This window comes from Halichoeres trimaculatus, unplaced genomic scaffold, assembly GCF_033239565.1.
Source record: "Halichoeres trimaculatus isolate MK-OKI-2021-1 unplaced genomic scaffold, fHalTri1.1 fHalTri1_scaffold_7, whole genome shotgun sequence".
Taxonomy (NCBI): domain Eukaryota; kingdom Metazoa; phylum Chordata; class Actinopteri; order Labriformes; family Labridae; genus Halichoeres; species Halichoeres trimaculatus.
This window is the reverse complement of record NW_027437185.1, coordinates 35597271-35620701: the sequence shown is the minus strand read 5'-3', so window position 1 is coordinate 35620701 and position 23431 is coordinate 35597271. Positions and strand designations below refer to the sequence as shown.

The 23431-nt window shown below is 44.0% G+C and overlaps 3 protein-coding genes across 3 annotated transcripts; 2 read left to right on the top strand and 1 right to left on the bottom strand.

Moving 5' to 3' along the window:
- Positions 1-37: 37 nt before the first annotated feature.
- Positions 38-3488, bottom strand: nipsnap3a (nipsnap homolog 3A (C. elegans)). The gene is made up of 6 exons (XM_074673376.1): positions 3359-3488; positions 1320-1527; positions 1074-1235; positions 850-999; positions 676-762; positions 38-600 (listed from the first exon to the last, which is right to left on the bottom strand). The coding sequence occupies exons 1-6, from the start codon at positions 3428-3430 to the stop codon at positions 524-526; spliced, it is 756 nt and encodes a 251-aa protein (XP_074529477.1). The 5' UTR covers positions 3431-3488; the 3' UTR covers positions 38-523.
- Positions 3489-3986: 498 nt separating this feature from the next.
- Positions 3987-10444, top strand: noa1 (nitric oxide associated 1). Its single transcript, XM_074674933.1, has 9 exons — positions 3987-4299; positions 4567-5490; positions 7606-7770; positions 7847-7957; positions 8053-8144; positions 8235-8366; positions 8537-8653; positions 8738-8855; positions 8956-10444. Exons 1-9 carry the CDS (start codon positions 4107-4109, stop codon positions 9228-9230), a joined length of 2127 nt encoding a protein of 708 aa, XP_074531034.1. The 5' UTR covers positions 3987-4106; the 3' UTR covers positions 9231-10444.
- Positions 10445-10856: 412 nt separating this feature from the next.
- rest (RE1-silencing transcription factor) lies at positions 10857-22608 on the top strand. Its single transcript, XM_074674384.1, has 6 exons — positions 10857-10987; positions 14079-14362; positions 14477-15037; positions 15132-15292; positions 15382-15465; positions 18578-22608. The coding sequence occupies exons 2-6, from the start codon at positions 14109-14111 to the stop codon at positions 20848-20850; spliced, it is 3333 nt and encodes a 1110-aa protein (XP_074530485.1). The 5' UTR covers positions 10857-10987; positions 14079-14108; the 3' UTR covers positions 20851-22608.
- The last annotated feature ends 823 nt before the right edge of the window (positions 22609-23431 follow it).

Here is a 23431-nt window from a genome sequence, read left to right as displayed (position 1 = left end):
ATTTTCTCTGCTGTTTTATGAAAACATCAAAACATTTAGATAAAACATTGAAATATCATAAAAACTTTCCACAGCTTTAAAAAGAATTGTTCTCAGGTCAGTTTTAGTTCTTGAATCTGAACGCAACTTGATGTTTTCAAGAGCGTCTGTCTATCGTTGACCGGTGTGTTAATAAAGTTCTGTTTGTTTGAATAAAGACGAACAGAAGAGGACACACACTGATGCTCAGCTCTATTTATTTCTGCACAGTTAAGGCATCTGCTTTAAAGGAACAGTCTGAAAAGTTAGTGTAAACAAGAGAAGCCCCGCCCACCAACACCTGCAGCTGTCACTCACTGACCGCTTCAAGATAACAACACGGTCAATCACAGAAAAGCTGAGCTGTGATTGGCTCTACCAGGGAGAAGGCGGGGCCTGCTGGGCTACACAGTCCCCTAGAGGACAAGGCTGGGATTGGTTGGGATTCATTCACTAATTCTCTTCAGGTGAGAGACTGCGACAGGTGGGCGCTGGCGACAGGTGGTTACTTCAGAGGTGAGAACGGCAGAGGGAACATGAGTTTGTTCTCCTGAGACACGAGGTGAGCCACACTGTTCCTGACTGAGAGAGAAACAGAGAGAGTCACACACAGAGCGTGATGTCACTGTTTGCATCATGATGTGGGCGGAGTCTCACCTGCGGCAACCACACGGGGGTCAGTGTGAGCTCTGTGTCGTAGCTCAGCTCGCTGATCAGCGCTCTCGAACCACCAGAGGGCGTGAACTACGAGACAGAATGGTGACATCATCAGCACAGATTGTGACATCATCAGCACAGCGTGTGACATCATCAGCGAAGCCTGCAGTGTACCTCTGTTCAGCGGACCAAACTCGTTGTGGAACGCTCCAACCAGGTTGCCGTGGCCCGGGGCATCATGGGCGGTGATGGCGGCCTGGAAGGTTTCCCCCCAAACAGCCGGCCCCCCAGGACGCATGTTGAAGGAAACCAGCTCGTACACACCTGAAACACACCTGAGGTCATGATCATGTCATCTGATGGTGCAGTGTTGACAGTGTTTAGGGGGAGGGGCTTACCACCGTCCTGTGACGGTTTCTTCAGCTTACTCCAGGGCAGCAGGTAGGTGACCTCATTGTCCTGAGAACTCAACATCGGGATCGCCTTCGAGAGGTAATCCGACACCCAGGACGGATCCTTAGAGAGGGCGGAGCGAACGCCTGCTCGCTGGGAGTAACTGTCTGAGAACGAGGAGGAAGAGGACTCTGTCAGATCCACCTGAGGAAGACTCTCTCACAGCACAAGAAGAAGAATGATGACCTCACCATATTTCCATATATGGAACACTTTGTTCAGACCGCCATACTCCACGGTCCAGTAGCCAATCAGCTCTGAGTGAGCGGTGCGCAGGTGAATCTTCTCATTGGTCAGCTGGATGAAGGCGGAGTTCAGGTGAGGGTGGATGTTGTAGGTGCGGAGTTCATAGAAGGTTTGGTGGTCCTGCTGGGGACCCGTAGCGAGACGTGCACAGGGCTGCAAAGAGGAGAGAGGGGAGAGGTCTCACTCTGACAGAGAAATCAGAGCACTTTGCCGGATCAGAACTTGAGACGTTGGGACTCTGAAACTCTGGTGTTTGAGTCCAAGCTGAGGTCTGAAGCTGTGTCCTCAAGTCAGCGGCTACAGAGGCTGAATTTGGCTGTCTCATTTCAAAGGCTCCTCCAAACTGGGGCCGACGAATCCGGCCTGTGAATCCCTCTCAGCTTCACATTTCCCAAGATTCATTGTACATGGACACGGCCTAACCCCAGAAGGAGTCCTGTTTTATCCAGTTGTGAAGGATTTCTGGCAACAACTATGTGATTGTATCTCTAAAATATGAAAAAGATTTTATCATTTTATTTTTATTTTAACTGTTTTGTTTGAGCTTTTTTTAAAATAAAATACTGAGGAAAAACAATTCTTCTTTATTAATCTTCTCATTATGGAAAAAATCTATATTCATCCATTTCCATATAAAATCTCTGGAAAAAAAAAACTAACTTGAGTTTTTTTTTTTTTTTTAATTTTTTTATTTATTTATTTTTTACAGTGAATTAAAAAAAATTCAGTCAATTCATTACTCTTAAAAAAAAAAATTTAAACTATACTAATAAACTATAACAGCTTGCATTTTACACTTTTTTAAACATTTGATCTAACATCCCCCCTAGCGCTTGTTTAAATGGTTAAAATGTAAGTTGTTGCTTAACTCTTACATGTACATTGTGGTTTTATACTTTATCAATAAAGAAAATAATAATAAAGTAACAAATTAAAAAAAAAAGAATTCTAAAAAACATCCTATTTTTAACGTAAGATTTTCGTGTTTGAAAAGTAACATAAGCCTGAAAGGTGAGGGCGCCACTGCATGACGTCAAAGTGTCAAACAGGAAATGGTCTGTAGAACCAGTTTGGCCTTTGCGGTCTACTCAGGCTATGAAGGACGGGTCTGAACTGGTCCACAGCTTGAGTCTCGGCTCAGACTGATGGACTCTGATCATGTTCTCTGTTAATCATCCCATTTGATCTGATTTTTCTCTCAGAGTGACCATTACTTTGAGTATAGGATCTTTTAATTTTCATCTATTAACATCTCAACATTGTGTGTTTGTGTGTGTGTGTAATAAAGAGAGAAAGGTGAACTGGGGTCATGGGCAGATTAATCAGATCTGTGCTGCCACCTGCTGGTCGTCTTAAAAAAATACAGGTGGATACGTGACTGAAGACATGTTATTGTCCTAATAGACTTCAAGGCCAAACATAGATCATCTGAGAGACAGAGAGAGACAGAGACAGGAGGGGTGACAGAAGGAGTGTGTGAGTGTGTGTGAGTGTGTGTGTGTGTGTGTGTGTGGGTGTGTGTGTGTGTGTGTGTGTGTGTGTGTGTGTGTGTGTGGGTGGGTGGGTGGGTGGGGGAGGCACAGACAGACACAGAGAGGGGGGACTACAGTAACAGTGTCCTCTGTTGTGTCTCTGTGGGTCAAAAACTAAATCTGCAGGAGGGAAAACAGTGAGTTAATCTTAAACTTCACATCCTGACCTTTAGCTGCAGTCCAAAGACCACCACTCACTCAACACACAGTTAACACACACTGAACACACACAATACACACATAGCTACAACACACCAAGTGCACAAAAGGCACATTTACATTTATTATAGTGAGCTCAAAAAATAAGCAGAATCAAGTGAGGACCAGAGGCCCAGCTCAAGTGTGTGTATGTGTGTTTATGTGTGTGCGCGCGCAGGTGTGGGTCAGTTAACAGGTAGTTAGCATAAGTTTCAGAGTTCCCTTTGTGTGCTCGCGCCCACAGTTGGACTCACCTGAGCTGCAGGTGTGACAGGTGTGAGTTTTGCTGCAGCCGCTCTCAGAGCGGAGATCCTGAACTTCAACATGATGCACACACACTTCAGAACGGAGCAGCACCGAGGAAGTTGTCCCACACACACACAAAGATCCTCTGTGAAAAGAGGTCTCACTCTGCTCAAAGACGTGAAACGAATGTGATGTCACCACGGCGACAAACCAAACTAGAACATTCCCAATTTACGAGCCTGTCAGATCAAAGCTTCAGATGAGACTTTACAGGTAAATAAAGGTACGATCAGCGTCCACAGAGATCCCTCAGACAGACAGGGAGAGGAGCTGCAGAAAACGTGAGTTTAAAAAAAACCTGCGGAGTGAGACCTCCTGTCTGTTTGTCTGCAGCGCGTCTCAGAAACATTTTTTTTTTTTTACGTCAGGACGTTAACTAGTCAGGTTTGATCCACTTTTATAAAAAAAACTAACAAACTATGTTTTATTTTTTATTATTATAAAGTAATTTAGATTATTGTACGGTTTCTGACTGTGAGTATATTAATGTGCTTTTGTTTCGGTTATTTAATTATTTTTATTAAATACGAGCACGTTGCGGTTATGGTTAGAGTCCAGCAGGGGGCAGTATGAGATCCAACAGCACATCCAAAGCAGAAGAAGAAGATGATGACTTCACATCCGACCAGAAAGTCAAACACAGCAGAGTGGGTTCACGTGTGTTTGGAGCTCTCAGGTGAGCTCGTGGACTGAAACATGCTGCAGGTGTTACAGGTGAGCGTCCGCCGAGCGGTGCTGACAGGGGGAAGCCTGCTCACTCGCCGGGCCCCCGCTGCGGGGTCTGGACGCTCCGTGACCCGGCAGCTGCGCAGCGGGCACGGGAGGACAGTACGGAGCTGCACGGTGGACCCGAACCTGGAGGAGCAGTTCGTGTTTGTGGACTATACAGGTAAGACCGAGGACAGGTGGGAAGGAATCAGACTCTGTGTGAGTTAACATGTGTATCGATTTAAACAAGTCTCTGAACGGGCGTGAATCCCAAAGCTCTTAGGGCTCATCCTCCAGATACGTCATCAAAGATGGACTGGTGGAGAAATCAAACTCACATCAACACTCTTTTAATCCCGTGTTATGAGGTAGTGATTACATGGTGCTCATAATCCCAGCCACATGTTCTTCTTCTGTGGTTTTAACTCTTCTCTCCTGCTGTATTCAGGTCAGGAGGAGGATAATGAACCTCTCTCCTCCTCCCTTCCTGCTCCTCCTGCTCCTCCTCAGCCTCCTCCTCAGAGACGCCTGAGGTCCCTGGAGCGACAGCTGCAGGCTTTGAGTGGTGTGGCTGAGCAGGAGACCAAGCCAGACTCTCTGATCCAGTTCCATGATGTGGACTTTCCTCTGGATGAGAGCATCATCGCAGCAAAGAAGAAGAAGAAGAAAAAGGGGGCGGAGTCAGGTGGGCACAGAGTCTTTGGGACGCCTGATGTAGACGAGCCGTTCAGTGATACGAACTGTTCAGGCTGCGGCGCCATCCTGCACTGCACCGCCCCCTCGGTGCCTGGATACCTGCCCAGTGAAAAGTTCAAGGCGCTGCTGCAGGAGGAGCGTCTGGGCGGGGCTACCTGTCAGCGCTGCTACCTGCTGACGCATCATCACAAAGCGCTGAACCTGGAGATTTCTGCAGATCAGTACAGAGAGGTGGTGCGGAGACTCCGCCCCCTCAAAGCTCTGATCCTGCTCATTGTGGACCTGCTGGACATCCCTGACTCCATCATCCCTGACCTGTCCCAGCTGGTTGGGACAAACAAACACATCGTTGTCCTTGGCAACAAGGTTGACCTGCTGCCCGCTGACTCGCCAAACTACCTGCAGAGGATCCGGCGGCAGCTGTCCAGCTACTGCCAGGACGCTGGCTTTGGCCCACAGGTGAGTGACATCCACCTGATCAGCGCCAAGACGGGCTACGGAGTGGAGCGTCTGATCTCCAGCCTGCAGCAGTCCTGGAAGTACAAAGGGGATGTGTACCTGGTGGGCGGGGCCAACGCCGGCAAGTCCACACTGTTCAACACACTGCTGGAGTCCGACTACTGCAAGTCCAAAGCCTCAGAACTGATCCACAAGGCCACCATCTCACCATGGCCAGGTCAGTACACCAGAACAAATCCATTAGTCCTCCACACATGGCTCACAGGGCATCATGGGAAATTTTACTGGCTGTGATCCTGAGAAACATTTTTTAATGTAAATGAAATGTCCACTTGAAGTTTTTAAGCACGGGTACACCTTTCTTTAAAAAAGCCCAGGCCCCATAGTTTTAGTCCAGATATCTATATATGGTCCAGGTGTAGATTGAAAGTCTAGATATAGATTTACAGTCATTCAAAGATCTACTATCTAGACAAAGATTAAAAATCTAAATGTAGATTACTGGTCCAGGGTTGAATTTACCAACCAGACAAAGTTTTCCTGCAAAGATATGGAGTTAACTGTCCAAAAGTAGCAGAAAAATCGATACATGGATTTACATTCTTTATGTTGATTTATGGTTCAGACTAAGATTTACTGTAATGATGGGAATTTACGGTTCAGACGTACATTTACAGTTATGGTGTAATTTTACGGTCAAGATGTAGATTGACAGTCATGATGCAAATTTACAGTCCAGATGTAGTTTTGTGGTTATGATGGGAATTTAAGGTTCAGACTTAGATTTACATTCATGTGGCTAATTTACAGCCCAGACATTGACATATGGTCAAATGGTTCAGGCACGGATTTATGGTCCAGACATAGATTTCCAGTCATGATGCAAATTTATGGCCCAGATGTAGATTTACGGTCATGATGGGAATTTATGGTTCAGACTTAAATTTAAGGTCAAGATGTTTATTTACAGCACAGGCATCTATAAATGGTCATTCGGTCCAGGCATGGATTTATGGTCCAGATGTAGATTTACGGTCATGATGCAAATTTAAGGTCCAGATGTAGATTTACAGTCATAATGCAAATCTACAGTTCAGGTGTAGATTCATGGTCATGATACAAATTTACAGTCCAGATGTAGATTTAGGTTCATGATGTAGATTTGACAGTTGAGTTATTTATGTCTCTTTTTCTAGTGTTATTGTCATGATTGAAATTTGCGGTCCAAACTCTGATTTACGGTCAAGATGTTAATTTACAGTCCAGACATAAATTTACGGTGATGAGGGGAATTTACAGTTTAGATCTAGATTTAAGTTCAAGATGTTAATTTACGGTCCAGTCATAGTTTTATGGTCATGATGCAAATGTACAGTCCAGATGTACATTTATGGTCATAATTTAATTTTACGGTCCAGGCATAGATTTATGGTCACAATTTCGATTTAACAGTTGAGCTATTTATGTCTCTTTTTCTAGATTTATTGTCATGATTGGAAGTGGCAGTCTAAACTTTGATTTACAGTAAAGATGTTAAATTACAGTCCAGATATAGATTTGAGGTAATAATGGGAATTTACGGTTCAGACTAAAATTTAAGGTCAAGATGTTAATTTACATCAATATATGGTCATACAGTCTTGACATGGATTTATGATCCAGATGTAGATTTACAGTCATAATGCAAGTTTACGGTGCCGATGTAGATTTATGGTCATGATGCAAATTTACTGTCCAGATGTAGAATTACAGTAGCTATGCAAATTTAGGGTCCAGAAGTAGATTAATGGTCATGATACAAATTTACGGTCCAGTCATAGATTTATAGTCATGGTGCAATTTTACAGTCCAGATGTAGATTTACGGTCATAATGTAATTTTACGGTCCAGACGTAGTTTTACAGTAATGATGTAGATTTTACAGTTGAGTTATTTATGTCTCTTTTGCCTGAGATTTACTGTCATGACGTGAATTTGCGGTACAAACTTTGATTTACGGTCAAGATGTTAATTTAAGGCCCAGACATTGATGTATGGTCATAATGCAAATTTAGGGTCTTGAAATAGATTCAGACATATATATACAGTCATGATGCATTTTATTGGCCAGACATAGATATATGGTCATGATGCAAATGTATGGTCCAGGGTCAGTTTTATGGTCATGATGCAAATTTACGGTTCAGACGTAGATTTACAGTCAAGATGTAGATTTTACAGTTGAGTTGTTAATGTCTCTTTTGTCTTTAAGAATCACTCCCCACCCTTTAAACTGGTTGTAGGAATGTTTTGCATGTTGTCATGGGTTTGTTTCTCTCTGTGGTGTGTTCAGGAACGACCCTGAACCTGCTGAAGTTCCCCATCATCAACCCAACGCCGTACAGGATGTTCAGACGCCAGGAGCGGCTGAGAGATACGTCGCAGCAGACTGAAAGCGAGCTGACGGAGGAAGAGCTGAAGAGGCTGCGACAGTTCAGCAAACAGGGCTACCTCGTGGGTAAGACGGGGAAGGTCAAGGTTGGGGGAAAGAAAGGGAGGAGCTTATATTCACCTGTCCTCCTCCACCTGTTCAGGTCGCGTTGGCAGAACGTTCAGGTCACAGGTCAGGAGCAGACGGGGTTTTGAGTTTGATTCAGACAGTTTGGCTTTTGGAGAAGATGAAGATGGAGACATGAAGCCGACAGGTGAGAGCAGGTGTCTGATTGGATGAACAGTGAGTGATGTCAGAGTGTGTGCAAAATGATTTTAGGATCAAACTTTCTGATCTCTCACCCCTCAGGGAGGAGCAGCTCAGCCGGTGAGTTCACCTTCAACGAGCTGAAAGACGCTCACTGGCTGTTCGACACACCTGGGATCATGAAGGAGAGAGATGTGAGAGTCTTAGGCACACAACAGATACACAACATCTATGACAACACTAACAAAACCAAACCAAAACACCCCCCTTTCTCCTCCTCTCAGCTCCTGGGCTTGTTGACTGAACAGGAAGTGATGTCAGTGGTTCCATCTAAGGCGTTGGTTCCAAGGACTTTTGTGCTGAAGCCCGGTGTGAGTCTTTTGGTGGGAGCGCTGGCCCGGATCGACTTCCTGGAGGTCAGCATCAAAACAACAAACTGAATAAAAACAACAAACAACAGTTTATTCTAAAATGTTTACAGACTGGGATGTTGTTGTTTCTTACAGTTTTTGTATACAGATGTTTTTTCAGCTGTTGTTGTTGGTTAAAAGTATTAATCAGCTCTTGATAATCTGGTCTACCTCAGGGGGCCCGGTCCTGCTGGTTTTCTGTGCTGGTCTCTGCTCGGGTGCCGATCCACATCACCAGTCTGGAGAAGGTTGATGGGATCTATGAGAAACATGCGGGAGGAGTCCTGCTTGGGGTGAGACACCTCAGGGTGAGGAGCTTTGCTCACATGACCTCAGTCAACCAATCACTGACGCTCTGATGTCTGTGCTGTGTTCAGGTGCCTCAGGGAGGGCCGGAGCGTATGAAGACGTTTCCTGCGTTGGTTCCTCAGGAAGTTAGCTTGGAGGGGCGGGGCTACACAGAGGCTATCGCTGACATCACACTGTCATCTGCAGGTACACACCTGAGAGGCATCAATCATTATATCACCAATGTTACCTGTTCTCCATCTGTAACCTGTTCTTTCTGTGTGTGTGTGTGTGTGTGTGTGTGTAGGATGGGTGGCGGTGACGGCAGCAGAAGGTGAGCAGGTGTTATTGAGGGTCCACGGTCCGGAGGCGGCGGGTTATGAGGTGAGGACGCCGCCGCTGCTCCCTCACATCGTCTCTCTGAAAGGAGAACGGATCAAAAAGTCTGCGGCCTACAAACCAATCAAACCGAGCGGCCTGATCGACTCGGGGCTGTCAGGCCGTGGCGCGGAGAGGCTGCAGGTGAAGAAGAAGAAAAAGGAGAAGAAGAAGGCGAAGGCAGACTCAGGCGGTTTTATCTGAGTCTGACATATTTTTGTCGTCGGATTTTGAACCCAAAGATGAAATAAATACTGACCTCCTGAGAGTCAGACCTGACTTTGCACAAAAAGAAAGTATGTGTAGACTCCTCACGGTGCAGGGTTACTGTTCTCAAAGCTGAAACAACAGGAAGTGATGCTCTCACTTTTTCAAGCATCCTGCTCACAAAGTTCAGCTGGTTCATGTGAATAAATGAGGACAGAAACACTCTGGTGTGTGTCACGTCACAGCTGGTTGATCCTCAGACAACAGAAGAGTCAGAGTCACATTAACAGACCTTATTAATTGTTTGATCTCTTAAAGATGGAGCATGATGACTCTTATAAACTCTGCGGTGCAGTTGGTTTCAGCTCTCAGCAGATGGTCAATATTTCACTCTGACTGAGCGGGCTGATGGCTCCAGGGTCAGTCAGTCAGCTGTTATTACTAATGAGGATCATTAGGACAGAAAAGCGTCTGTCTGACTTGAAGTGAATGAGTAATAGATTATTTAAATGTGGAGCAGATAACCCTTAGTGTGCTCTGAAACTTTGACCACGTTGGTCACAGGACAGAGTATAAATATATCAAATTAAGACACACCCAGGTCTGTGTTTGACCTTTGACCTTTCTCTCATGAGGGGGGAGTTTGTTTATAAACAGTGTGTTAATTTATGTGTTCCTTTTACATATGAACTGGGAAGTGGGAATAACGTCATCTCCATGTTAAAAGCGTGCCAGTTGCCAAGTTGGGAAACTTGTCATTACAGCAATATTTCTATACATAAATATCAAAATATGCTATGTTTACGGCTGACTTACTACAACAAAAACTTGTCAGAAATGCTAAAATAACAGAAAACAACAGGAGCTTAATTACTGTTTAAACTCACGGCAGCCATCTTTGATTGTAAACTCAGGGGTGGTGTGGATCTGCTGACTTCACAGTAGGAAATTCTGACCTCAGGGGGTGTTCCAGTTGAAATGTCCCACTCAAAACTTGTAAATCCTGACTTCTGAGTACAAATGGTAGCTCCATAAGATTTTCTTCCTGTTCAGGTCTGGGAAATGTAGTTTTCAGCAGTCCATAGCATTGAGGCTGTAGTCCTGCTCGATGATATCAGTCTACTCACAAGAAACAGGCACAGAATGATGTGAAACAAACTCAAAAAACTAGTTTCTTAACTTTGACTTTGAAATAAAGTTATTTTTAACAACCTGGAATTCATCTGAGACTCTTTGTTTTGACTGAAAGTCCTTTTTAATGATTCAGGAGATGCTAAAGATACTTCCTGTGTATCACTGTTACATTGCTCACATCTTCTCTTGAACAATATATCATTTTTTTATTAAAGATAACAGAGCATAGACTCTTTCATAATAATGCTAGTAATATAATAATAATAATAATAATAATAATAATAATAATAATAATTATTATTATTATTATTATTATTATTATCATTATTATCATTATTACTATTATTATTATTTTAATAATAAAAGAATTTAAAACTAAAGATAAGCTTCTAAATAAACTTTTTATTAATAATTAATAATGTGAAGTGTTTAGCTTTTCCCTCTAACTTTCAGCTCACTCGCGGGGCGACGCGCTGACGTCATCAGCTGTACGTCGCCCGCTGTGGAGGAATGTGCAGAAACTTCTGCTGCACTTTTCTCTGCGCTGTTCGTCGACAAAAAGTCCTGAAGCTGGAAGGAAAAGTGACGAAACTCGGATAAAGTTGTGCGGTGAAGAGTCGGTGAGTGTCCCCGGGTGTGCGTGTGCGTTTGTCGGCCTGAGAGTTTGCAGTGAGCCGCTGTTTGTCGGAGCTGAAGTTGTGGTGAGTTGTTATAAAATGGAGGCTCTGAGGAGGATAAGGCGCTGTCCGGGGGCTGATCAGGACCATGGCTAACACTCCGAGCACCACAACACCTCAGTCTCATTTAACCTCAGCTAAACGTTGATCTAAACTTTACATTTTCTTTAACCAACTACCTTTAATCACTCTGTTTCATTTACTTCCGCAAACTAAGTTTAGAAAAAAAAAAGCTGTAAATCACAACCCTCGATAAAAACCAGCTTAAACTACCATTTAACTCTTTGTGCCGTGACTTTAACCCGCTGAGCTGGCTTTAATCACAGAATAACTCTCACTCTTTAATCTTTATCTGGCTTTAAATCCAGATCTCACAGAGTTCCTCTGAGCTGGGATAACTTTAGTATCTGAACTAAACCAGAAATAAAGTCTGACACGTTCACATTAAGTCACACAACCTCCGATGACGGCATGGCTCTGCTTTATTTACCTTTTTGGGAAAATGTCAGTTAACTTTTAGTTTTTCGTGAAACAAAGGGTCAGATTTAGATTTGTAGTTAAATTCAGAGCTGTCTGTGACCACCGCGGTTTACTGGGAGTTGTAGTCTTAAAGCTTAGGGACGGAGTCATAAAGTTGTCATCTGGTTTTGTAGTCTGTAGTTACAGTGTTGAGTTTTAAAGTTGTAGTTTTTTGGTTTGTAGTTTTCAGATGTAGTTTGTTGTGGTAGAGTGGGATGAACGGGGTTTCCCTCCCTACTCGTGGCGCTGTCGACTGAGCTGTGGTGCTGTTTCAAAATGGCCGACAGACACATCAGGTTTTAACTGACAAACTAAAGGAGAAGATCAGGGATCATGAAATAACAGCTTTATTTAAAACAAAGGCAGTGTTTGATTGTCAAAAACAGAAAAAACAGTTAAAGTTAAGTGATAATCAAGATTTTATGTACCAGAAACCACATACACACCAAGCCAAAAATAAAAGAGCGGGTTTTCCAGCAGAAATAAACATGTTTAAAGCTTGGTACAACAAATGTCTCCCATCTGAGTGGCTCATTTCTCTAACTGTGTACACTGTATGTTTTTTTTAAGATATTAAAATCAGGAGTTAACCCAATCGGAGACAGCTCATCTGATTGACAGGCGTGGTGCCTAATAGCTGTTAGTGGGGAGGCTCAAAGTCCGCCCATTTCCAAAATGGCTACCTCCAACAATTTACTTCAAAACTTTTCCAAACCGCCGACTATTTTGGCTGAAATCCAGTATGACAAGCTCCATGGACATCCTACTGATCCAGGAAAATTTCTCTGGCCCCGTTTACACGACATCGTTCCATCTGTAAATGCTGAAATGCAGTAAAAAAATTCTGTGTTTACACAGAAGCAGCAGGTGGTGCTATGAGGATTCATTGAGCTTTATTGTCATTTCACACATGTAAAACATGAGGTGGAATGAAATTAGTTTCCTTGGTCCCGGTATAAGCCCACATAACCTATATAAATATAAAAACACACTATATAAATATAAAACACTAGTATAAACGTATGAACATGGACGTCAATAAAAAGGTGTCAACACTTACTGTATAACTGTCTTGTCCAGAAGCAGCTTTTGGTAGATCTCCACTGAAGTAGAGTTGGGCCAATCATCTGGCGTATTGGTGAATGCTAAGAGCAGAAATGGAGCAACAGATGCATATTTTGCTGAAAGACAGTCAGCAGATTCAGCAGATTGAGGAGCACAAACACAACACGGTAGATCACCACGATCATAACAACGGTACTGTTTTCATGTTGCATGCGCTCGCGCGAAGTGGAGTGTAACATCAGCATTTCCACATACAGGAAAAACCCACTTTGGAGGCCGTTTTCAAAAGTTTGCATTTTAGGTCGGCTGTGACGCCGTTTCTGTGTTAATGCGAGGCTGAAACGAAACAAAACTTTTGCGTTTCAGCCTAAAACTGTTGTTGTGTAAACAGCCCCTCAGTTTGCAACAGACCAGTCTACCTGGCATACTGTTTACCCCAACACACAGCGCTAACGGTGTTTGGCTGTTGAGGTGACAAATTTTGGTGAATAACCGCCATCTACTGGACTGAGCTGGAATTATCAGCACCAACATTTGACAGTCCATGAGATAGAAGTAAAGAGATGTTAAAAAACACTGTCAAAACTTGTCACATCTAGTTGTCAAATAGCTTTTTTTTGCTTCTACAAATTCATTAAAATCAATAATTTACTTTTTTAAAACCATGTGTGGATTACATAAAAATTAAAAGTCAGTCTCTTCCAGATTTATTTCTGATAAATGACATTACTTTTTGGTGTAAGATCAAAAATATATATGATTCTGCGATTATATGATTAATACATAACTAAAATAGTAAGATCTACCCATAGTTTGTTTTGTACATTTATAATAAGAGCAAAAATATCCATCAGCTGTAATTCTGCTTTCTGGAACTGAAAACCAAAGTAGCGTACTACAAAACAGACCCAACAGGACAGTCAGACTACATACTACAACATCATTGAGAGAGGTAACGTCATCCCATTAGTATCAGGATCTTTTGCTCAAAAATCACTTTTCATTTGTTTTACAAATTTAAATCCTTATGTTAAGTCTGTTTTTAAGCTGGTTTGGGAAAAAATGTTGAGATGTTGGATTACCTGAATAAAACCTAAAAACTGACACGTGATGTGAATTTTTTTGGAAGAATATATCTCCTGATATAATCTGGAGACATCGTTATCATCGTTCAACTTTTTTCTCTTGGTCTGGTGTTAAAAAAGTAAACTAAAAATCTGAAATAATAAAGAATCGCATTCTAAATCGAATCGGCACCCCAAAAATTGTAAAAGAATAGAATCGGAGAAAAGTACCATCCTGGCCCTAGTAGGCGCAGAGACTGCATCCATAAGGCTCACTCTGTGGTTTTGGCTTCACTTTAGGGGGCGTAGTGTTGTCATGCCATGCTTTTTTCTTAATAGTCTTTAAAAACCAAACTCTTTGTCCCTCGGTGTCGTCCTCTCTGCAGCTTCCTGTCCCGTGAAGACCTGAGCCCATCATGGCTGCTCAGACCGTGTTCTCCATGGGCATGTTCCCTGTGGGCGTGTCTCTGGTGGAGGACGCTCAGAGTCTCAGTGAGATGCCCAGCAACATGCTGCCCGCCCCTCAGCTGGTGATGCTCGCTAATGTTGCGGCGGTGACAGCAGCAGAGGGCGGCAGTGGAGACGGGAACGTTGGAGGAGAGAAGGAGATGATGGAGCTGAAGACAGTGGGATGCAGTTACTCAGACAGCGAGGACGAGAACATCATCAGGTGAGGAGTTAGTCAGCCGCCAGCACTTGCAACACACACACTCCCTTCATAATGAGTGTGACATCACCTGTATGTGTTTATAACGAGTGTGACATCACCTGTGTGTGTGCTCAGGTACAGCTTTAACAACCAGAGCCACAGGGAGGTGTGTATCATCGAGTACCCTGAGTCTCCAGGCCCCAGCATCCAGGCCGTGGTCCTAGGAAACCCCTCACAGGAAGAGGAGGAGGAGGATGAGGAGGAGAATGATGCAGATGATGCTGAGGACCTGTCCCCTCGCACCCAGCCCAGCACACCTGAGCAGGGTACCAAACGCAAAGTCAGCCCCGCCCCCGCGGCGGAGAGCTCCAAGAAGAAGAAACCATTCCACTGTAAGCCGTGTCACTTCCAGGCTCAGAACGAGCAGGAGTTTGTGAAGCACCTGGGCACGCACGGCGTCAGCAAGATGATGGTGGTGAACCGCGTGGAGGGGCGGAGCAAGACCAAATCCAAAGAGGTGGAGACACCTGAAGCCCAGGCAGCGTCAGGGGAGGAGGCGGAGGGCAGCGGTGAGGGTGGGGCAACGGGTGACATCAAAGGGCTGATCAGGTGTGAGCGGTGTGGCTACAACACCAACAGATACGACCACTACATCGCTCACCTGAAGCACCACAGCAAGGAGGGCGAGGACCACAGGTAACCCTGTCATCACTGCTGCTTCCTGCGTCTACACTCACTGTTACACGCCAAAGATGAGGTGTCTGATGGCGTCTGTTTGGTGTCTCTGCAGAGTGTTCAAGTGCACGCTGTGTCCCTACACCACCGTCAGCCAGTACCACTGGAGGAAACACCTGAGGAACCACTTCCCCAGCAAACTGCACACCTGCAGCCAGTGCTCCTACTTCTCTGACCGCAAGAGCAACTACATCCAACACATCAGGACACACACAGGTAGGAACAGATCTCACAGGTGGGAGTAAATCACAGAGGTAGTTTTAGACCAGGTGAGTGATTGATGCAGGCGTTGTTTTTGTGTCCAGGTGTGCGTCCCTTCCAGTGTCTGTACTGTGACTACTCCAGTTCTCAGAAGACCCACCTGACCCGGCACATGAGGACTCACTCAGGTAGGCTGCCCCTATTGAACTGTGTCAGACATGTTAAAGTGTGGTTACCTGTACAGGTACAGTGGGGAAAATAAGTATCGAATGCGTCAACTTTTTTCTCATTACATTTATTTCCAAAGCTGCAATTTAAACAAAAATTTTCCCAGACATTGGTATTAACTCAAATAATCCAGACATGAAAAGAAATCACAACGTTCAGGTCCATAAATAATGATTATGGTGAATTAAGTACGATAACACAGGAAAAAATATTGAACACACCATGGAAAGGCTGTATACTTTAGCAAGGAAATGCGCCATACCACCTGAAATCTGTCAGTAATTATTACTTCAACTTCCAATTAGTGCAAATCAACATCAGCTGGGCTAGAGCAAATTGATGGTCCTATAAAAAAGGTGTTTTTTTCACCAAGCAGTTAAATAGCACACACCTCATGATGGGTAAAGGCAAAGAGCCCTCTGAAGACATTCACAGCCTGATTGTTGCTCAGCATCAGAATGGAACTGGTTACAGACTTATATCAAAGCACCTGAATATTCCAGTCAGCACCGTTGGGGCCGTTATTCACAAGTGGAAGAAGCACCACCTTACCATCAACAGGCCACGCACAGGAGCTCCTTGAAGATTTCTGACCAGGGAGTCAGAAAGATTGACAGAAGAGTTCTCAACGAGCCAAGGACCACCCTGAAAGTGCTCCAGAAAGACTTGGAGGCAGCAGGTACAATTGTTACAGAGAAAACAATTGGCAATGCACTCCACCGCCATGGCCTCTATGGACGCTCAGCCCGCAAGACTCCATTCCTCAAGAAAAGGCATGTTGAAGCTGGTTTAAAGTTTGCTAAACAGCATCTTGACAAGCCTGTAGAATACTGGGAGAATGTTGTCTGGTCAGATGAGACCAAAACTGAACTTTTGGGCTGTCATACTACAGACCATGTTTGGAGGAGAAATGGCTCTGCACATCAGCCAAAAAACACTACACCAACAGTGAAGTTTGGAGGTGGAAGCATCATGGCATGGGGTTGTTTCTCATCTCATGGTGTTGGCAAACTTCATATAACTGACGGAGCAATGAATGGAGCCATGTATGGGGAAATTCTTGATCTGAATCTGCTGCCGTCCACCAGGATGATGAAGAGGAGACGTGGCTGGACCTTCCAGCAGGACAACGATCCAAAGCACACGGCAAAGTTGACTCTCAGATGGTTTCAAAAAAAGAAAATCACTCTGTTAGAACAGCCTCGTCAATCACCTGACTTCAATCCAACTGAACATTTGTGGAAAGAAGTAAAGAAAAGGGTTCACCAGAGGGCACCAAAGAATATTCCAGATTTAAAGACAATCTGTGCAGAGGAATGAGCCAAAATCACACCTGAGCAGTGTGGGCCATTAGTTCAAACATACAAGAAGCTTCTGGAAGCTGTCATTGCAAACAAAGGCTTCTCCACTAAGTATTAGATGAGTCTCAGTTAGCGTGTTCAATAATTTTTTCCTGTGTTATCGTTCTTAATTCCACATAATCATTATTTATGGACCCGAACATTGTTATTTCTTTTCATGTGTGGATTATTTGAGTTAATACCAATGTCTGGGAGAAATTTTGTTTGAATTGCATCTTTGGAAATAAATGTGATGAGAAAAAAGTTGACGCGTTTCATACTTATTTTCCCCACTGTGAATAGATGAATCAGAGTAGTGAGTCAGTAACTGATCAGACCTGTGACAGGGTGACAGAGGAGGAGTTAGTTTAATCTACGGAGCTGATTTTAGTGTTGGTTTGAGTTAGTTTAAGGTAGTATGAGTTTTAGTCTTGGTGATATCAGTGAATGCTGGTTGTGCTGCTGTGTCTCTCACTGAAAACATGTCTGTGTTTGTGTTGCTCTCACTGAAGCCTTCACTGACGGACTAACATGGTAAAACATTAGCATCACAGCTACATGCTAATCAGCTTCATGCTGAGGCTTGTTCTGTCATGCTGTGAATCTTTTGTTTGTGTTTTGTGTGTGTGTTTGTCCTTCTTTATGTATAGTGCGTGTTTTTCTTTGTGTATAGTGTGTATTTGTGTGTTTGTGTTGCTGTAACTGAAGCAGAGTTCAGTCTTTTAGAAAACAACCCACAGTCTCAGGGGCCGTTCACACAACAACAGTTTTAGGTAGGGGTGCACCGATCACAAATTAAACTTGAATGTGCCAATCTTATTTTATTAAAAATCATTGAACAATACCTGTCAAATAATAAAATCTTTATGTTTTAACTTAAACGGCAAATAAAGTGTCCTGAGTTTTAGGTCTCAGAGCAAACAAGCAACAATGGCTGGCTGTCAGACCTGACCATGACTCTCATTAGGGATGTAACACTCAACTCACAATTCGATACCATTTCCAATACTAAGTTAACTGAGCGATTTTTCATATTTTTTTTTAACAGAATGAGCTTGCAGACAAAACATGACTGAAAAAGTAAATTATTTATGCAACTGCAAAACAAAAACCATGCAATTAATGTAAAATTTAAAACACACTCTCTCACTGAAACACACATATGTGTTTAAATATATAAAAATTACAAAATATATTTTCTCTTTTTTTAAAGAAATTAAAAAAATATTTTTTTTAATTCTCTGAGGTAGGGTAAACTGAAAAATAAAGTATTATTTTTTCTTAAAAGTGGAATTTAAGATATATTTTATCTTAATTAACAAAGAATAATTAAAATTAAAAGAAAGACTTTTTGAAAACATCTCACATCAAAATAACTGAATAAATAATTAAAAAATTAAAAAAAAAATCTCTTCAAATATATGCTTGCATGTGTTCCTGGTTCAGGATTTACATGTTTTAATTGTTTTATTTATTTTTTTTCTTTTAAAGAAAAACAGCCTCCTGCTGTTTAAATAGGGAATTGTGATTTATTTTTATTTAGCTGATTTGAATTGTCACACACATAAATCGTTTCATCCCTGCTACACATTCATCAGGAACAAAGTCTGATATTTGGTCCCTGAGCTGATACAAAATCACCTGTTGCATGAAACCCTAAGCTGTCTCACCTGTTCACTGTTACCCATCATCCTCTGCTGAACTCTCACACCTCTTTGTTTCCTCTCTGCAGGTGAGCGTCCCTTTAAGTGTGAGAGCTGTAACTACCTGGCAGCCAACCAGCACGAGGTGACCCGACACGCCCGCCAGGTTCACAACGGCCCCAAACCGCTGTCCTGCCCGTACTGCGAGTACAAGACCGCCGACCGAAGCAACTTCAAGAAGCACGTGGAGCTCCACCTCAACCCTCGCCAGTTCCTCTGTCCACTCTGCAAATACGCCGCCTCCAAGAAGTGCAACCTGCAGTACCACATCAAATCCAGACACTCAGGCTGCAAGGTGTCCCTGGACATCTCTAAGGTCAAACTACGAGTCAAGAAACCAGGTCCCGACTCTTCAGAGGAAACCCCCAAAGCAAATAAGCCAGACATTTCATCCAGCATGGAGGAGGACTTTGACATGGACGAGGATGGCGGGGACGAGGGAGCAGACCAGAGCCCCATCAACCTGTCCATCAGGAAGAGCAGCCGACCTGGCACCAGCCAACCGCTGCAGAGCGAAGCTCCTGACAAGGCTGTGAAGAAATCCAACATCACAGCTGAGAAAGAAAAACCACAGAGAGGGAAGGAGAAGGTGGAACCAGAGAGAAAGGTCACGACCCGGCAGAAGAAGATCGAGAACTCATCAGGGAAAGAAATCCAGACAGAGACTGTAACACCCACCGACATCAAGATGAAGCGACGAGTCAAGAAGCTTCCAGCAGAGAAGACCACAGACAAGGACCAAGCAGAGGCATCTAAACCAGAGAAAGACCAAACACAGACAGGGACCCCAGACCAGCAGAGACCTGAAGAAGCTGGAGCACCGAAGCAGACAACAGAGGAGGACCGGATCCCTGCTGAGACAGAGAAGGAAAACCAGAAGAAGGAGGGCAGTGGGAAGGAGAACAAGAGCCTCAACAAGCCCAGGAAGTCTGCTTCGAAGAAGGCCGTCAAGGTACCAGAGCAGGATGAAGAGTCTCACCAGAAACCGGACAGTCCCGAGAAGGTTCACAAAGACAGACCGGTCAAAGAAAAATCTGTGAAGAGGAGAGCCGTGGAGGCTCTGGACCTCTCCAAAAAGTCCTCCTCTGAGACCCCATCCAAGGCCAAACGTCCGAAAACCACTGCTGCTGAGAAGCTTCGACCTGCTGAAGAGGACGCAAAGAGGACCGACAAGGGCTCTACGGCGCTCAGCAAGTCCAACGAGACCCCCCACACAAAGCCCAGGAAGACCAGGACCAACAAGAAATCTGCAGTTCTTCAGCAGACCATGGATCCAGAGAAAGAAAAGGGGGCACCTGTCAACCAACTGTCCCCAGACACTTCTGAGGTCTCTGCAGAGACAGACCAGCCAACTGTAACCATGTCTGAGCAAAGACCAGCAGGAATCAAGACTGCTGGGCATGGACCAGTAGGACCCAAGAACCAAGAATCCAGCCCCAACAAAATCAAGACCACTGAACCCAGCCCCGCCAAAGCCAAGTCCCCTGAACCTAGCCCCACCAAAACCAAGACCCCTGAACTCTTACCTGCCAAAACTAAGACCCCTGAATCCAGCCCCACCAAAACCAAGACCCCTGAACTCTTACCCTCCAAAACTAAGACCCCTGAACCTTGCCTGACCCAAACCAAGACCTCTGAACCCAACTCAACCAAGACCAAGACCCCTGAACCTTGCCTGACAAAGACCAAGACCCCTGAACTCTCTCCAATTAAAATCAAGACCTCTGAACCCTCTCCAAGCAAAACCAAGACCCCTGAACCCTCTCCAAGCAAAACCAAGACCCCAGATCCCTCTCCAGAAACCAGCCTTGTTCAGAAGAATAAACCAGGTCCTGCTGGTCCAGAGGAAACCTGGGACAAACCCTCAGAGCAGGTCAGGGTCTCAGGAGTCTGCAGTCCAGGTGTCGACACAACTTCTCCAACAGAGGACCTGCCCACTCCAACCTTCCTCAAACCCACATCCCCTCCACCTCTGGTGCTCCCGGCCCAGCGAAACAGACCCGCTGATCCAGAGGATGACGAGGGCATCCACAGCAGCCATGAGGGAGGAAGTGACATCAGCGACAGTGCGTCTGAGGGCAGCGATGACTCTGGCCTCAACAGCACCGGAGCTGGGTCGGGTAAAATGGCCAACGACCCAGAAACACCCACAGACGAGATCCCCACGCCAACGGAGCTCAAGAGCCACATGTGCATCTTCTGTGACCGCACGTTCCCTCTGGAGGTGGAGTACCGACGCCACTTGAACCGCCACCTGGTCAACGTGTACTACATGGACAACGGCACCAAGGTACCCAAATGAGGACCTGTGTCTCGCACTCTGCAGGGCCGTCTGGCTCTGGACCCTGTGTCTGAACCATAAACTGAATCCTGGAGCAGAACGATGGGGGGAACATCGGTCCGCTTGTTGATATCAACTGTTCTGTAAAGACTGAGGGATCCTCTAAGACCATGTCCCTGAATGCTTCATGGTCTGGGGTCCAGACACCAGCACTGTCCCCATTCAGTGAACCACACTAAAACCTTTTCTTGACTCTTGTCTCGGATGCGTGACTTTGAGATGTGTCCTTTTCCTGTGAAACAGGTTCTCCTACAGAACCCTGATCCAGACCCACCATGCCCCCTTAGTGCCCCATACTAGAGCAGGTTTTGTCACCTGACAGGCCTCAGACCACTTAAGGAAGATCCTGTCCTAGATTGGATGTTGTTGGTTTGGTGTCAGATAGAACAGGAGGACTCCGGACTTGGTTCTAAGTGGATCAGGATTAGAAGTTAGAAGTTGAACTGTCTGTCTGTGAGCGTTGATTTGATCTAATTTATCCGAGGAAGTTTCGGACCAGCACTGACCCGTACTCTAGCTTTGTCCTGGTCTTGCCGTGACGCAGATCCCTCTCTGGGTTTGGCCTCCCCTGGCTCTGAACATGACTTGATCTGGAGTCAGAGATTTTGCTTCCAGGTGTCCACTGTCCCACCTTGTTTCTGTTCTCTGGGGTGCAGTAGTCTAAAACCTGCCTGGTTTGTGCCCCAGACCCCACAGCGCCCCCTACCATCAAAGACTTCACATCCTATCATGTGAGCTGGATCTGGCCTCAGGTGCGAAGCGATACAGTTACCTGATCACGGCCTGTCCTTGGTATCGGACCACAACGGATCATAGTCTGATCATTGAACAGTGATGCCCTCTAGTGGTGTGTCAGAGAACTGGCTCTACAGAGACCTCTGTAGCTCCTGGTTTGGGCTCGGTGAACCAGGTCTGTAGTCTGAGTGGACTTCCTGTCGCTCTGTTAGTCTCAGCATGAACTCTGATAGTTTGTTTTATCCATCAGGATGTGAGTGAGTGTGTGTGTGTGTGTCTTTATTAAGTGCCTTTGACAATCACCTGAGTGTGTGTGTACAGTCACAGTGTGTATCTGACCCCTGACCTGGTCAGCTGATCATGAGGTGTGGGTTTTTCTGAGGGAACCTTCAGTTAAATGTTATTTTTGTGCAATAATGTGTTAGAAACCAAAGTGAGGGTCTGAGGACAGAAACAACACCTTCATCATCATCATCACCATGAGAAGACAGGCGCCCCCTGCTGTTCATACACTCCTGTTTTCCTGTATTCACTCTGTGCTGTGTAGTGTTGTTGTGTTGTGCTGTGGTTAGGTGCAAACTTGAGAGGATGAACTATTTCTGTTTTGTCTGTCTTTGAAGAGGGGGTATTGTGCTTTTTATAGTCTTTATTTTGTCCCTCTGGAGCCTCCGTAGTATCTTTACATAATGACAGCTTATAAAATCCCTTTTTTTCTCACCCAGGTGTTTTAGAAAACCCTTATTTCAGGGTGTTTCCTCATCATTTCAGCAAGTCTGGTGTAGATCTGGGATTCAGGGATTTTTTTCAGCTTATAAATTTGTAGAGGTTTGAAATTCTGCACGTATAGTCTGAACATCCAGAAAGGTTAACAGGTGACTGTAGAAAAGCGTCCTCACTTTCACTTTCACACACTTTAACCATACTAACAGTTAAAGTTGATCTGTAACGTTTTTTTCTTTTTAAATAAACTTTCATCAAATGATCTGTCTTCTAAGTGTCTGTCTTTGTTGGTTTGAGACATTGTAACAGCGTCTGCAGGTCTACACAGGAAACCGATAAACTCACTACTGTGGTCGTCTCGGTTACACTGCAGAGTTTACAGAAACAGTCTGCAGGCTGCATGTGCGAGGACCAATCATGTTCACCATCAGAGACAGACAAGTATATGAAGGAAGACATGCTAACAATTATCATCACACGAGGAGCTAGACCTGTGATAAAAAACAATACTTCAACTCTTAGTATCAATATTAAAAAAAATAAAAATTCATATTTTTGGTGAGTTTGAAGTATGATACATCTTCTGCACCTCCACTGCAGTAGATGGCGCCAAAGAGCTAATCCACTGCATGTTTCTCAAAAACTGTGTTATAAATATAATCTCAAAGTATATTCAAAGTATTTTATTCCTAAACTTGATGATGTGTGTTTTGATGTCGCAAAGATCAGTATTTTTTCTCTGCTCTTGGGTCAGTTGGGTCAATAATTTAAAGTTTAATTTTTACAGTGTAGTAGATTTTTTTTAAATAACTGGATTGATTTTCTAGTTTACACTCATTAGAAAAAGGTTGAATTTTTTATTACTTTTATTTTATTTATTATTGTTATTATTATTATTGTTATTATTATTATTATTATTATTATTATTATTATTATTATTATTATTATTATTATTATTATTATTATTATTGATCTACAAGTCTTTAAAAACAATTATTTTAAGTCTCTTATTTTCTCTTGTCCTGATTTTTTAAAACATTTTTTTTTTAAATTAAAAGATAGGAAACACTTAATTTTTTGATTCACA

Bases quoted from the DNA above. Each gene is read 5' to 3' on its own strand.
- rest (XM_074674384.1), top strand. From the start codon at position 14,109: ATGGCTGCTCAGACCGTGTTCTCCATGGGCATGTTCCCTGTGGGCGTG. The intron at 15,293-15,381 runs GTAGGAACAGAT...TTTTGTGTCCAG, and splicing joins ACACATCAGGACACACACAG to GTGTGCGTCCCTTCCAGTGT. The intron at 15,466-18,577 runs GTAGGCTGCCCC...TCCTCTCTGCAG, and splicing joins GCACATGAGGACTCACTCAG to GTGAGCGTCCCTTTAAGTGT.
- noa1 (XM_074674933.1), top strand. From the start codon at position 4,107: ATGCTGCAGGTGTTACAGGTGAGCGTCCGCCGAGCGGTGCTGACAGGG. The intron at 8,145-8,234 runs GTGAGAGTCTTA...TCCTCCTCTCAG, and splicing joins GGATCATGAAGGAGAGAGAT to CTCCTGGGCTTGTTGACTGA. The intron at 8,367-8,536 runs GTCAGCATCAAA...GGTCTACCTCAG, and splicing joins CCCGGATCGACTTCCTGGAG to GGGGCCCGGTCCTGCTGGTT.
- nipsnap3a (XM_074673376.1), bottom strand. From the start codon at position 3,430: ATGTTGAAGTTCAGGATCTCCGCTCTGAGAGCGGCTGCAGCAAAACTC. The intron at 1,528-3,358 runs GTGAGTCCAACT...TCCTCTTTGCAG, and splicing joins CTGTCACACCTGCAGCTCAG to CCCTGTGCACGTCTCGCTAC. The intron at 1,000-1,073 runs GTAAGCCCCTCC...GGTGTGTTTCAG, and splicing joins GAAACCGTCACAGGACGGTG to GTGTGTACGAGCTGGTTTCC.